The 15,582-nt window shown below is 51.7% G+C and overlaps 1 protein-coding gene across 1 annotated transcript; it reads right to left on the bottom strand.

Annotated features, from left to right (window-relative positions):
* Nucleotides 1–1,254: 1,254 nt before the first annotated feature.
* CCNI2 (cyclin I family member 2) lies at nt 1,255–10,436 on the bottom strand. Its single transcript, XM_054388962.1, has 7 exons — nt 10,337–10,436; nt 9,144–9,301; nt 7,539–7,613; nt 6,314–6,454; nt 4,269–4,499; nt 1,939–2,109; nt 1,255–1,260 (listed from the first exon to the last, which is right to left on the bottom strand). Exons 1-7 carry the CDS (start codon nt 10,434–10,436, stop codon nt 1,255–1,257), a joined length of 882 nt encoding a protein of 293 aa, XP_054244937.1.
* Between the last annotated feature and the right edge of the window lie 5,146 nt (nt 10,437–15,582).

Genomic DNA, 15,582 nt, shown 5'->3' with positions numbered 1-15,582 from the left:
AGAAGCAGCCACCCCCCCAGCCTCCTGTGAGGCCCTGTGTGGGCATCAGCTTTTGGCTGGCCTCAGGGAGCACACTGAACACAGAGACTCAGCTTGCATTTTATTGATGAAAGCTCCAAAAGACAACTTGCCTCCCTCAGGAAGTCAGGCTGTCAGGCCACAGTCTGCTGCAAAAGGAAGGTGCAGTGCTGGGAAGAGTCTTTTCATGGCATTCAGAGCTCCCCTGTGGTACCCAGGCAGGAGGAACAAGTACCACACCCCAGGCATGCTGCTGCCTGGCCCCTGGCTGTGTGGGCACCTCAGGAACCTCCTCTGGTCTGAGGGTGGGTGCTGAATTGCAGCATCCCCTGGCCAGGGCAGGGGCTGTCTGCTGCAGCATTCACAGTGTGTGGCACTTGCCCCATGGGACCTCCTTTGGCTTAACTGCTGGTCCAGGTCCCATCTCCTCACAGGTGCCACTTCCCTGGGTCTCTGATACTCAGGGTTTCTTTCTGGAGCACCTGGGCACAGCTTTCTCTGTGGCTGAGAGATGAAAGCATGGCACCCAGCTCACTGTTCTCAGTGCCAGTGCAACACTTCAGGGACAGAGCTGCTCAGGACACCAGTCCTGCACAGCTCTGTGTTCAGGGGTTCCTCTCCTACAAGGTAAGGTGGTGAGCATGGGGGGAAGGTGGCCAGAAACTCTCTTCCTGCACTGTTACAGGGTTCTCCTTGCTCCTGTCTCATCCCTGTGCCAAATTTATTTGTCCCAGGTCATTATGTGACACCTGCTCAGCACTGAGCCTGTGACAGGAGCCCTGTCCTGTGACAGGACCTGCAGGTGTGGTGGTGTTACTCATCTGGTGCTGTCTGGATGGTGCCTTCAAACTAGGGTAAAAATCACCTGCAGACCTGCCCTGTTTGTTTAAAACCAACCCCTAAGGACACACTGATTTTAAGAGACTCTGCAAGGCTGGCTTTAAAAACTGCAACAGAGGCTTAGGCTGAGCTTTGTAGCTTGGAGAACTGCTTTGCTGTGGGGCTGAGCAGTTAATAACAACTGATGTGGTGGGGGGGAGCAATTAAAGGCATTTTGCATTGTCTAGCCTGGTAAGAGACAATTAATGAACTCCCCAAAGATGGCAGATGCTGGTTGGTGAGGGCCCCAAGGCCATGCTGATGGCAGACAAGATTCCCCAGCTTGTAGGGACTGGGATTGGGTCTTTAGTGGCTTAACCAGAGAGGAGCACAGAACTCAGACCCCTGGATTCCAGGTTAAGGCTTTAAGAGAAAGTGGAGGCTTGATTCTCAGTTTTCTCACTGTGAAATCAAACCCTTGGTTTCACCTGAGAGCTGCTCTGCCAGAGCTCCCCCTGCCCCAAAAGCAGCTCCTGCTCTCTCTTCTATGGGGCAAGTCAGATCTAATAGGAGAAGACTGGAGTGGGCTGGGGGACAGGCTCCATGTGCCCATCACAACTACTGAAAACAAACTCTTCAGACATTTGGTCCTTTCTGGTGCATTTTGTAGCCCTCTGCCAACTTGATCCCTGAGCTGGAGGGTTGTGACCAAGCCCCTCCTCTTCCCAGCTCTCTGTGTTTAGGTGGTGGGGGTGTAGCAGAGGTGGGGAGGTAGCAGAGGCTGCTGAGGAAGGACACCAAAAAGGGAAAGGTTTTGTCATTGTCACTTGAAAACACAGCAGCACTTTTGCTCTTGGCTCTTCTCTAGCCCCTCTCAGGTGGCTGTAAAGGAGGACAAGAGGAGCTGCCTTCTCCAGCCCTCAGCTGAGGGCATGAGCCCCCTGAGCTCACCCTCCCAGCACCCCCTGCCCCCTCCTCACTGTAGAGGTGTCTGAACCCATTGTAGAATTCATCCATCTCCATGGTGGCACCAGGAACTGGGGCTGGAGGAGGAGTGAAAGGTGCTAAAGCTGCTTGGCTTACAGCAAGCCTCCACCTCACCTGGTGGGAACTCCTCACTCCAGAAGGGTTGGGGTGGGGTAGCCTTGGCCTGGGGTGGCCCTGGGTGCCTTGGCTGAGGGGATAGAAAATGTAAACAGCATTGACTGGCAGCAAGCAGGTTAGCTCCTGGGCCACCAGCTCTTTGCAGTAGATGAATTCAGTGCTGTCAACCTGCAAGGGAAGGTGCAGAGCTTGGTCAGGTCATGGTAAGTTGCTCTCTCTCTCCTGGCCACTGCTCCTGTAACTGTGGCTGGGGGGAGGGCAGGGACAGGTTGATGTGCCAGCAGTAGATGTGCCAGCAATATGTGTGTTGGCCTGGATGTCAGGAGTTCCTGAGCTGCCACACAGAAGGTGGGCAAGCACTCACAGAACCATAGAATGGCAGGGGTTGGAAGGGACCTCTGGAGATCAAGTCCAACCCCCCTGCCAAAGCAGGATCACCCAGGGCAGGTCACACAGGAATGCATCCAGGCAGGTTTTGGAAGTCTCCTTAGAAGGAGACTCCACAACCTCTCCGGGCAGCCTGCTGCAGGGCTCCAGCACCCTCACAGGAAAGTTTTTCCTCATGTTGAGGTGGAACCTCCTGGGTTCCAGCTTGTGACCATTAGCCCTCCCCCTATCACAGGACACCACTGAAAAGAGCCTGGCTCCTTCTTCTTGCCCCTACCCTTAGATATTTTACAGATATTTGTTAACATTGATCAGATCCCCTCTCAGGCTGCTCTCCTCCAGGCTCAACAGCCCCAGGGCTCTCAGCCTTTCCTCATCAGACAGATGTTCAGTCGCTTTGTCAACCTTGTAGCCTCTGTTGGGCACTCTCTACTAGATCCCTGTCCCTCTTGAACATTTAGGAGGTGGAAACAAGCAGGAGGGACAGCAGGAGATGAGACTATTCATGACCATAAAATGAGTTGATGGTAAGGTGACAGCTTGGGTCTTCAGGCTTCTAGGTGTGTTCTCTTGAAGGGCATGTGTTTCATGATTTAAAAGTCCAGCAGAGCTTGGTGGATCATCAGAAACCAAACTGATGAGATGTTAAAAGCCATGGAACTGTGTCCAGTAGGAGGCTGGAGACACAGCAGGTTTTTAGGTGCTCTCAGCCACTCCCATTATAGGATTGTATCATGGACTCAGAGAATGGCTTGAGTTGGAAGGGACCTTAAAGATCCTTTAATTCCAACCCTCCTGCCATGGGCAGGGACACCTCCTACTAGACCAGGTAGAATCTCTCCTTGCTGAGGAAGTAGGGGTCTATCTGGGGCCAAGCAGGGCAGATTTAGACTGGAGGAAAGTAAGAAATTCTTTCCAGTAAGGGTGGGGACACACTGGAACAGGTTGCCCAGGGAGGTCATGGATGCCCCCTGCCTGGAGGTGTGGAGCCCCCAGGCTGGATGAGGCCCTGTAAAACCTGGGCTGGTAGGAAGTGTCCTTGCCCATGGCAGGGGGGTTGGAACTGGATGATCTTTAAGGTCCCTTCCAACCCAAACCATTACCAAAGCAATTTGGAAACCTCCTTTCCCTGTCAAAGGGAGGGCCCTCTTCATAGTCCCAGCCCTCTTCATAGTCCCAGCCCTCTTCATAGTCCCAGTCCTCTTCATAGTCCCGGCCCTCTTCGTAGTCCCAGCCCTCTTCATAGTCCCAGTCCTCTTCATAGTCCCAGCCCTCTTCATAGTCCCAGCCCTCTTCGTAGTCCCAGCCCTCTTCGTAGTCCCAGCCCTCTTCGTAGTCCCAGCCCTCTTCGTAGTCCCAGCCCTCTTCATAGTCCCAGCCCTCTTCGTAGTCCCAGCCCTCTTCATAGTCCCAGCCCTCTTCGTAGTCCCAGCCCTCTTCATAGTCCCAGCCCTCTTCGTAGTCCCAGCCCTCTTCGTAGTCCCAGCCCTCTTCATAGTCCCAGCCCTCTTCATAGTCCCAGTTCTCCTCATAGTCCCAGTCCTCTTCATAGTCCCAGCCCTCTTCATAGTCCCAGTTCTCCTCATAGTCCCAGCCCTCTTCATAGTCCCAGCCCTCTTCATAGTCCCAGCCCTCTTCATAGTCCCGGCCCTCTTCCTAGTGCCAATCCTCTTCCCAGTGCCAGCCCTCTTCCCAGTGCCAGCCCTCTTCCCAGTGCCAGCTCTCTTCCCAGTGCCAGCCCTCTTCCCAGTGCCAGCCCTTCACTGCAGGTTTATTCCCTCTCTTTAGCAGTAGCCAGGTCTGCCCTGAGGCAGACCATGTGCAGTTGCTCCTCAGCAGGCAGCTGAAGCGCAGTGTTGGTTCTAACCAGACGTGTGCTTCCTTAGCGCCTCGCTGTCCTGGCCTCAGCGCTCGTGACCCCAGGCCCTTTTGATTCCTACCTGTGCTTTCTTTAGCAGATCAGTCATAGCAGCAAACCAACCAGGAGTCTGCCTCTCCAGCTCTAAGGTGATGATCACCAAAGCCAGCGTGGAGCCCTTAAACTGCACTAGCTGGTGGCAGGCCATACAGTGCTGTAGCTGTTTGGTCAAGAACGCAACGTGGCGAGAAGGATTCCTCTGAGGCAGCCCTGCTAGTAGCTGGGGCCAGTTGGACATCACCATGGCATGGAACTGGAGAGAAGATAAAGTATATATATATATAAATATATATATAAATATATTATAAAAAGAAGCAGAGGTCAGTGAACTTTGTATGTTTCCCTGTGTTGCCCAACCAGAAGTACAGACTAATTTTATCTCCTCTCAGAAGACCTAAAGGGTTTCCTCCCTTCTCCCTTTCTTATTTTGTGTTTTGTGTTTGTACTTGCCAACCACTGAACTGTTTTTTTTTGGGGGGGTGGGGGGTGGTTTGGGGTTGGTTGGGGGTGTTTTTTTTGAGCTTATGAATGTACAAGGTCTGTGTTTCCTAACAACTTCTGCAGTTTGTACATCACCCAGATTGCTGTCCAGGAGAAATCAATTCAGGCCAGCAGATGTGAGTAGAGTAAAACCAGGAGTCATGACTGCACTTTGAATTTCCTGAGGAAACAAGCACCTAAGCCAGGCAGTTTTCACAATCAGCAGCCTAAGATGGCAAAATATTTGCACATACCCATAAAAAAAAAAAAAAACAAAGGGATCCCAGGATGGATTTGTACCACCTGATTTTTGCCTTACTAGTACATGGTTGTTTCTTGACGACAAAACTGAATCATTTCTATTAAGTATTTAGTAACCACAATGTGAGGTGTCCCTGCCTATGGCAGGGGGGCTGGAATTAGATGATCCTTGAGGTCCCTTCCAGCCCTGACGGTTCTATGATTCTATGAACTAAGTGCCAGGTTGGGGTTGTCTAAAGCGAGGAGGAATATCAGCAGGATGAGAAGGAAAATGGGTTAAGAATTAAAAATTAAAAAAAAAAAAGAAGAAAACAACTAAAGCTGTGTGTGTGAAATGTAGCAAAACTCTGACAGCTTTCTCTGTACAGTATTCATAGAATGGAGATAGTTAGAAATATTTTTTCAAGTGTGTATTTAAATAAAAACAGCACAGAGTTGTGAGTTAGCGGAATCTTTTTGATGTCCATTTTAAGTCCTCCTCTGAAGATGGAGAGGAAATTCTTTTTATTTTTGAGCAAGATGAAAGGTTTTAAATAGTAGAAAGTGTTAAAAAATCCATTTGCAAAGCAATCGCTGCAAGACTCTGTAAAATGCAGGTGGGCTGGAAGAGGTTGTTTGGAACTCAACTGCATAGAGTTGTGCAGTATGGGAATCTTTTTAATGGCCACTTTAGTTCTCCTCTGAAGATGGGGAGTAAATTCTTTTTTTTATTTGTGAGCAAGAGGAAAGGTTTTAAATAGTAGAAAATGTTAAAAAATCCATTTACAAAGCAATCACTGCAAGATTCTGTAAAATGCAGATGGGTTGGAAGAGGTTGTTTGGGAAGGGTTGTTTGGAATTCAGCTGCATAGACTTGTGCATTATGGGAATCTTTTGCATGTCCACTTAGGTTCTCTAAAGATGGGATTAAATTTTGGTTTTGAGCAAAACAAAAGGATTTAAATAGTAGGAAAGAAAAAAATTAATCACTGTAAGATTCTTTAAAGTGCAGATGGGTTAGAACAGGTTGTTTGGAACTCAACTGCATAGAGTTGTGCAGCATGGGAGTCTTTTTGATGTCCATTTTAGTTCTCCTCTGAAGATGGGGAGTAAATTCTTTTTATTTTTTGAGCAAAATGAAATGTTTTCAATAGTAGAAAATGTTAGAAATCAGTTTAAAAAGAAGTTCCTGTAAGATTCTGTAAAATGCAGATAGGTTAGAAGAGGTTGTTTGGGGAGGATGTGTGTGTGGGGTGTGGGTGTGTGTGCATCTGTGTTTTCTAGTCTGATTTGATAAGGAGCTGTTTCTTTAAAGAGAAGTAAATCCACCAAAAAAGTAGTGCTTACAATGTTTAAGAAATCCATTGGTGTTGCTGTGTAAAGATCCCAGTGAAGCTTATCTAGTATAATTCTTTCCATTCTCAAGATCTCAGCTGGAGAGCATTTACAACCACTCTGCACTGCGAGCATCTCCACCGATGGCACTGCCTGTAAAAAAAAAACAAACCATAAATCACAGAAAATAATAAAGCAGCCAACATCCTACCCACTGCTCTCTGTCTTTCTCTGTGCTCTGAAGGGACCTGGCATGGTTATTCGCATCCCAGGTGCTAAGCAGAATGCAGGAGACCTCTTTGCAAGGTAACTCCCATCCCAAGTGAGGGCTGGTCCATGCTCTCCTCAGGGCAGCTGGCTGTGAACCCAGCCCAAGGCAAGAATGATGCTGGCTCACCACAGGCCTCCTGGGTCACCATCAGCCTCCTCAATGCTGCCATGTTCCCTGCTAGCAGTCTTAGCAGTTCTGCTCCTCTGACAAGGAGGAGGCTTCCTGTGGGCCTGTTTTACAGGACCTTCTGTGGTTGTCTTGCTTCCTGTGGTCATTGACTCAGCTTCTTTTTAGCAGAGAGGAACAGAAGAGTAACCACAGCATGATGCATCCTGAGAGAGGCTGTGAAGAGCATTTCACTGTAGCAGAGGCTGCTCAGACATGTCTGTTTGACTCCAGTTAGCTTGCCTGTTCCTTTTCAAACCAGGATGAAGGGGAGAGCTGCCATCTGAAATGCTCTTGGTTCATGTTTGTAGCTGTCTGAAGAAGCCTGTCAGTGCATTTCTGCCACAAGAGGTTATGCTGTGTGATGTCACATGGGTAGTTGCTGATTTGACATGCTCACCTTGAGGTGCAGACCTGAGTCATTTCCTCACCAGGTTCAGAAACCAGTTTGGACTGCCAGCAAACTGCTCTGAAGAACTTCTGCTCTGGCTCACCTGCCTTACCCTTCCAGGAGCTCTCACAACAGAAGTAACCCCCAGACTAAGCTTTATTGTAGTCCTGAGGAGACTCTTGGAGGGCAGGAGTAGGGAAACTCCTTTAATTACACAAGCAAACCAACACAAGTCCTCCAGCTATAAAGGTCAAGCAATGACAAAACAGGACTGGAAATGTGACTGACTAAAGGACTATTTGGGGTAAACAAGCTAAATGTCCCCATTATTGTTGTTGAAAGACCTGGAAATGTGAACAACCTGACTGCAGGAGATGTGTTTAGTGTGTTTGAAATTAAAGCATACAGACCTCATCTTCTTCACTGGTTTTTGCTGCAAGGACAAGGCAGGAAATTGCAATGCACTGAAGATGTTTTATTTGGGCCTGAAGGGAGAAAGAAGAAAAGAGTGAGTAAAGAAGATAACAGTCTGGGGGGAGGGGGGGGGGGAATAATTGTCACTCCATGACAGAAGCACAAGTTTCATTTCATTTACAGCTGCTTATGAATTAATTTAGCTGCAGGAAGATTCATTTGAAGCTGGAAATAGGAATCCAAAGCGAAACAAAAGAAATCCTCTTCTTAGTGCAATTTGCATTCATGTATCCCACAGGTTTTAGCCTGCAGTGGCACAGTATTTACAATGCAATGGGATTGCTCTTAGCTGAGCATTGTTAATTAACACGCTGTTGCTAAATGCCACCATTGATCTAAACCAGAACTGAGAGATGCAAGGCTCAGTTCCATGCAGAACCTTTGCTGTGGCTTCACTGGCAGGAAAAGCTGCAGCCCCAGTTTGGGCTCAAATAGTGGTTTCAAAGTGAAACTGTTCAATGTGATAATACAATTGTTTTCTCTTCAGCAGAGACAAGCAGATGAGAAAGAGTTCTTTGTACTTAGCACAGCATCTGGACTACAAGTCACACAAACACTTCTGCTGAGGACTGGGGATCAGTGGAGCCTCATCAAACACTCCAGTTCTTGTATATATATTTGTATATGGATGTGCTTTAATGCCTTCCCCTGCAACGACCCTGCCTGCTCCCTAAAGTCATAAGGCTGAAGGATGGGATGGGTGCCATCCAGAGGGACCTGGACAGGCTGGAGAAGTGGGTTGAGGAGAATCTCATGAGGTTCAATAAGGCAAAGTGCAAGGTCCTGCACCTAGGTTGGGGCAAGCCCCATTATCAGTCCAGGCTGGGGGATGAAGAGATTGAGAGCAGCCCTGTAGAAAAAGACTTGGAAGTGCTGGTGGATGAGAAGCTGGACAGGAGCCAGCAATGGGCACTTGCAGCCCAGAGGGGCAATGGCAGCCTGGGCTGCATCCAAAGCAGTGTGGGCAGAAATGGAGAGAGTGGATTCTGCCCCTCTGCTCTGCTTTAGTGGGTACTGGGTCCAGCTATGGGGCCCCCAACAGAAGAAAGACATAGACCTGCTAGAGAGGGCCCAGAGGAGGGCCACAAAGATGATCAGAGAGCTGGAGCACCTGTCCTATAAAGCAGGCTGGGAGAGATGGGGCTGTTCAGCATGGGGAAGAGAAGGCTCCAGGGAGACCTTAGAGCTGCATTTCAATATCTGCAGGGGACCAACAGGAAGGCTGGGGAGGGACTGTTTAGAAGGGCCTGTGGTGATAGGGCATGGGGCAGTGGTTTGGAACTGGAGCAGGGTGGACCTAGGTTGGATAGTAGGAGGAAGTTCTTCACAGCAAAGGTGGTGAACGCTGGAACAAGTTGCCCAAGGGATGTGGTTGAGGCCCTGTCCCTGGAGTCATTCAAGATCAGACTTGATGTGGCCCTGGGCAGCCTGATCTAGTTGTTGCTGCCTGCAGGGGGGTTGGACAGACCTGGTGCCTGCTTTGAGTATAAACTGATTCCTTACTCCTTACAGGCAGGAGTAAGCTGAGGGAGGGTCTCTACCTTCACTGATGCCAGCATCCGGTTAAAGATGCTGGCAGCCAAGGCAAACGTCTCAGGGTGAAACTGGAACTGGGAGCTTGTCTCTGCAATCCACAGCACTGCTTTCTTGTAGCACCACAGAGAGATGTCCGTGCCCTGAGGGGGAGAGACAGCTGGAAGTAAAACACAGTTGGTGCTTTGATGATTTTGTTAAGGTATCTCCAAAGGAAGGCTGGAGTTCTAAGTGCTCTAGTGAACGTTTCAGATGGCTGGAGGCTTCAGATGGAGCAAGTCCTCAGCTGTGCCTACAGAGTGAGAAGTTTGCAGCACTCTTTTGTGTTGCCCACCCAGCCAGGCTCTAGCTATGCTTACAAGGGGCTGGAGTTGGAACAGGCTGCCCAGGGTGGCAGTGGAGTCACCATCCCTGAAGGTGTTCAAGAAATGGCCATGGCACTTCGGGGTGTGGTCATGGTGGTGTTGGGTTGATGGTTGGACTGGATGATCTTAGAGGCCTTTTCCAACCTTAATGCTTTTATAATTCTATGGATTCCATGATCGTATAAGAAAGAACAAAGTCACACTGTGCCTTGGGGGATGCACCTCTCTGGGCAGCCTGTACCAATGCCTGACCACTCTTTCAGGAAAGGACTTGTTCCTGATATCCAACCTAAATATATCTTATTTGAAAGTTCATATGGGTGAGAGGAAGGACTTCACTGTCTGTCATTCCAATGCCACTCTTTTGTGCATTCTGCCATGGATCTGATGCACTTCACAGAAACCACTGAGCCTGTTTCCATTGCACACAGAAGCCATCAAGTGTAGTAGCTTGTAGGAGCATACCAGGTCACTTTAGCAGCCAGGAATGAGGCTGGGTTTCTGCCAGGTCTCAGTGAATTCCCTCTTCTCCCATCTGAGTAGATGGGCCCCAGAGATAGGCTTGAGATCAGTTAACTCTAGTGACATGTTTATGGCTTTACTGTTGCCTGCTCTTACCTCCTCCTCCACCACACTTCCCCAAACTGCCTGAGTCCAACCAAAATGCAAAGCATCAGTAAGATGGGGCAAATATAGACCCTTCTCCCCCTCCATTCCTCAGCCTTAATCCATGTGCGATGACTTTGGCTTTCAGGTGGATTAGGTGGCAGGACCAGCACTGCAGAGTTCCTTAGGGATTTCCAAAAGGACAAGGAAGGATACCTTCAGGGTGAGATCCTGGAAAATAGGCACTTTCCAAATCCTAGCCTCTCTGGCTAAGGCATTTTCCAGGAAGGAGTCAAGTCTGGAGCTCTCTGGAGGTCCAGGGCACTTCATTACTCTCTCAGTTTCCCTGCCGAGAGCCTCTGTCAAAACCAAGAAAAATACTTATAAAGCAACATCCCAGCTTTTTGTACTAGGGTATCCTCTCATGGTGCCCTTCCAATGCTGAGAACTAAGTCAGGAGCAGCCCTGTGACTTGTTTGTTTGCAGGCAGAGCAATCATTTTGCCCTGAGGGGAAGCTCATGATGAAAGAAAACATGTCAGATGGCTGCACAACAGTGCAGTGGAGCTTTTTTTCCCTCCTCCTGGACTGTGGAAGGGCTTGCTTGAGTAACCTTGGGTCAAGCAGCATGTCCTGATATTAAGCTGCAGCCTGTTGTCACCCAGTTTCAAGTTTCTGGGAAACAGAGGTTTATTTTTTCCCTGCAAAAGCCCACAGATGACTCTTCTTAGGAGGTTTCTTAATTCCCAGTTAAAAGTTTTCCTTAAAGCAGTTGAACCTTTCTCTGGTGCTGCAACAGCCACCCTGCAAATGCCACCCTCCAGCCTGAGCATGAAATCATAATATTATGTGACAACCAAGCAGTGGGAACATCCCAGCCTGAAACTGAGCATTCTGATGTCTCTAACATCAGGAAACAACAACAAAAAAAGATATTACTAGGCATAAATTTTCTGCTGTTCTTCACAAAGAGCAGTGGATGTGGGCTTTATATCCACTCAGCTCACACCATTACCTTCACAGCTCTGTGAAACACCCCAAAGTGACATGAATCCTCTGGGGGAAGAAGGGATTTCAAAAGCTGAGAGCTCTGTGTGTGTAAGCAAGAGCCACGCATGACTGTGGACTTTGGCTACCACTGGATCCCAACGTGGATGCTGGGGAATCTCAACCTGGATGTCAGAGGATCTCAGCCTGGATATCAGAGCATCCCAACTTCGATGTCAGAGCACCCAAATCCGGATCTCAGAGCCTCCCAGCCTGGATGTCACAGCATCCCAGCCTGCCTGCCCGGAGCATTGCCACAGAGCTGTGAAATTATCTGTCCAGTGTGATGCACAGAAAAGTTCATCCTTCTGTAATTAGGGAAGGAAAAAAGGAATTCGTTAAAAGCTCACCCTGCAGGGCCCGCGACTGGTGACCGACCCCGAGCGGCTCCCGCAACGCCAGCGCCTGAGCTGCGTTTCACGTCCCGGTCTCCCGTCCGGAGAACCCCGGGAGCAGATGCTGGGTCCCGGAGCAGAACCTCCGAGACATCGGGTGCCCGGCGCTGCCCCGGCACCGGCGATGGGCTGGCCCGGGGGAGCTGGCCCCGGCCGGCCGCTGCCAGCGGCGGCTACGCGCAGGAGCCGCCCGGGGAGGGCGGAGGGAGGCGGGGGATGGGGGTGAGTCCTGCCCGGCCCCACCGCCGGGACCGGGGCTGTCTGTGTCACTCCTTCAGCGCCCAGAGGCGCTGCTGAGGGTCTCAGCATCAGGGTGGAATACTTGGTAAGCCCCAGAAAGTGCCCAGAGCCTTTTTCTTGTGTTTTCCCGGAGCGTGTGGGACATGCTGGGACCAGTGCTGTTCAGTGGCTTCATCGATGGCATAGACAGTGGGACCGAGACACCGCTGTGAGTCTGCGTCTGACACGGAGCTGAGTGGTGCAGGTCTTGGGATCTCTCTGGAGAGATGTGGGCAAGCTGGTGAACTGGGTCTGTGTGAACCTCCTGAGGTTCAAACAAGCCCAAAAGCAAGGTACTGACACTGGGTCAGGGCATCCCCTCGTATCAACACAGGCTGAAGGGATGAAGAGCTGGAGAGCAGCCCTCAGGAGACTGACTTAGGGGTGCTGGGGGGTACAAAGCTGGACGTGAGCTGGCACTGAGTGCTGCCAGCCCAGAGCCAGCCTGTCCTGGGCTGATCCCCAGCAGCATGGGCAGCAGGGGTAGGGAGGGGATTCTGCCCCTCTGCTGTGCTGAGACACCCCCCCTGCAGTGCTGGGGCAGCTCTGGAGTCCTCAGCACAGACAGGGACCTTTTGAAGCAGGGCCAGAGGAGGCCACAGCAATGCTGGCAGGGCTGGAAGCCCTCTGCTGTGAGGCCAGGCTGAGTTGGGGTTGTTCAGCCTGGAGAAGAGAAGGCTCCAGGGATACCTTCTGGTGGCCTTTCAGTGCTTCCAGAGGCTGATCAGAAAGCTGGGAACAGACTTTTGAGCAGGGCCTGCTGTGACAGGACAAGGGGTGGTGGGTTGAAGTGAAAGAGGGAGATTGAAACTGGAGAGAAGGACAACATGTTATTCACTAAGGCGGGTGAAACCCTGTCCCAAGTTGCCCAGAGGTGGTAGATGCCCCATCCCTGGAACCATTCCAGGTCAGTCTGGGGCTCTGAGCAATCTGCTCTAGTTGCAGATGTTGACTGCAGGGGATTTGTATTGGATGACCTTGAAAGGTCCCTTCCCACCCAAACCACTCTTGTGATTCTGTGATAGGCACTCTTGTCCCTGCCAGGGCTGGGCCCCTTTGCCAGCACCCTCATTTCACCCTGTGTTTGCCTCCAGCCAAGGGCTCCACCTCTCACAACCACTCTCAGCCTGGCTCCTGCTCCTCTTTGTTTTTCTCACAGAGTGTTTTGTGTCGGGAGCTGGTTGCAATATTTTTTATGTTAAACCTTTTCTTGTTCCTCAGCTTTGTCTGCCCACACACAGCTCCCTGTTCCCTCAGCAGCCCTTTGGGTTATACATTTTGTTTTGCTGGGTGCTAAATTACTCCATTAGCCTACGAACCTTTGCATGCAGCAGAGCTCTGAGTAATGCTGTGGCAACAAACAAACAGCACAGAGACTGTGTTTGCTGAACACCTTGTTATTTGTCTTCCTGGATCATCTGTGATGTTCAGCTGTCCCTGTCCTGTCATTACCAGCCTGTTCCCAGCCCTGTGATACCCTGCTGAGTTTGGTGGCTGAGATCAGAAACCCTTCTGGAATCCCCAAACCAATCCTGTCCACATTCCTGCTCCTGCCTACAACCCTCTGGCAAAAAAATGCAACACAAATGACCGACAGCCCTTGGTTTGTTTCTGTGCTTGATGTTTCCTGGCCTTGCTCTGGCATCCCAGGCCTTGCTAGCCAGAGCAAAGGCATTGTGAGGAGGAGTGGGACTGGAACAACACCCTGCAACTTGCCAGCAGAAGGGCTTGGGTGTGCAGAAATTCCTGGGCAGGAAGGAGCAAGAGGAAAAGGAGATGGATTTACTGCTGGTGTGGAGAACAGGGTGAGGCTGCAGCACTGTCAGCTCAGGAGCCCAGTCAGAGCCCCAGAGCTCTGTCACTCCCCTCAGCGCCTCATTAGGCCCAGATCTCTGTCAGAGCCTCAGAACCCTGTCAGACCCACTGGAGAGGGTCTCCCACTGCGTTGGGAGCTGCGTAAGAGCCACTGGAGCCTCATCAGGCTCAGCACCCTGTCAGAGCCTCAGAGCCCTGTCAGAATCACTGGAGCCCTGTCAGACCCCAAAAGTCCTTTCAAAGCCCCAGAGCTCTGTCAGTCCCCCGAGCCTCGCCAAGTCCAGTGCCCTGCCAGAACCCCCAGAGCCTTGTCAGCCCCACGGAGGCCTGTCAATCCCCGGAGCCTTGTCAGCCCTACAGAGGCCCGTCAGCCCCCGGAACCTCGTCGCCCCTAGCTCCGTAAGCCCCGGGAAACGGTGATCCCGCCCCGCATCCCCCCTGCGCTTCTCCCGACTCGCCGCCGTTCCCATGGCAGCGCCTCGCCCGCCCCCCGCCGCTCCGCCCCCTCGCCATTGGCTCCTATGGCAGCAAGGGGCCGGGGCAGGCCCCTCCTTTGCCTCCCCAACCATTGGCTGCACGGCCTCCGCAGCGTGCGGGGATTGGCTGCGGGGCCGGGGCGGGCGCAGGCGCGGTGCTGTTATTGTTCCGTTGTGCAGCCCGGCGGCTCCCCGCGCCTGCCGCCGCTCCCTGCCTGCCGCCGCCGCCATGCCGGTGAGTGCCGCCCCGGCCGCTCCGCGCTGTCAGCTCGGCTCTGCTCTTGGCCACTGCCTGCTTTCCTCGGTCCGTCGCTGACAGGACCCGAGGAGCCCAGTGCTGAGGGGAAGCGGAGGCCCCGCGGCCTCGGTGTGGGAACCGACGTGCGTTGTGCGATGGGAGATGGTGGGCGGTGTGTGCCGCGCTGTCAGGCTGAGCGGGGACGGTGAGGTAGGGTGGCTTCCCCGGCAGCGAGGGGTGGTGGCTGACCTCGCTGTCGCCGCTGCTCCCGAGCCTCCGCCGTGATGCTGCGCAGACTCGCTGCGCCAGCGCGGCCCCGCTGCTGGCGAGGCAAACGGCGGTGAGGGCGGGGTGGCGGCGGGGCTGAGGGATGTGGGGTCGGGGCTGAAGGCCAGCTCAGGCAGCGCTTCCCGCTGGGAGTGACGCTGCTTGTGTGGCTCATCCTGACTCTCTCATTCCCGATTCCAGGAACTCTCCTGCACCTGCAGTGGTAGAAAAGGGCTGTAGGATCCCCGCTCCAGCAGATGGGACCACACCGCTCTCTGCTTCCACCAGCAGAAGCTATCCCTGGCCTCTGCTGAGGCCTGGCAGTGGTGGGCGAGGAGCTTGGAAAGAGGGTTTGTTTCTTGTTGACATCCGAGGTAGCTGCTTTGGAAGTAGTTCAGAGCTCAGATACAGAATCTATTACCAAGGGTACTGTCTTAGACTTCACTAGATCAGAGGGTTTGAGATTTATTTGATCAGAAAGGAGCAGGTGATACCAGCTTGCTTCAGTGGGGTTGAATTGGTGGTGCTTCATAGTTTGTATTTGTGACCTTTAAATGAAAGAAAAGGTTTGTGAGGTTTTAGAACACTGCTTTCTCTGGTGTCCAAGAAGGCCAACAGCATCCTGTCTGCATCAGTAATAGTGTGGCCAGCAGGAGTAGGAAAGTGATTCCGCCCCTGTATTGGGCACTGGTGAGGCCACAGATCAAACACTGTTTTCAGTACTGGGGCACTCACTGCAAGAAGGATGTTGAGGTGCTGGAGCAGGTCCAGAGAAGGGCAACAAAGCTGGAAAAGGGTCTGGAGAACAGGGCTGTGGAGGAGCAACTGAGGGAACTGGGGGTGGTTCAGCCTGGAGAAAAGGAGGCTGAGGGGAGACCTCATTGCTTTCTACAACTCCCTGAAAAGAGGTTGGAGTGAAGTGTGGGTTGGTCTTTTCTCCATAGTGCCAAGTGATGGAAC

This window comes from Indicator indicator, chromosome 18, assembly GCF_027791375.1.
Source record: "Indicator indicator isolate 239-I01 chromosome 18, UM_Iind_1.1, whole genome shotgun sequence".
NCBI classification, from domain to species: Eukaryota; Metazoa; Chordata; class Aves; order Piciformes; family Indicatoridae; genus Indicator; species Indicator indicator.
The sequence above is the reverse complement of the archived record's forward strand: the minus strand, read 5'-3'. Positions and strand labels throughout refer to the sequence as shown.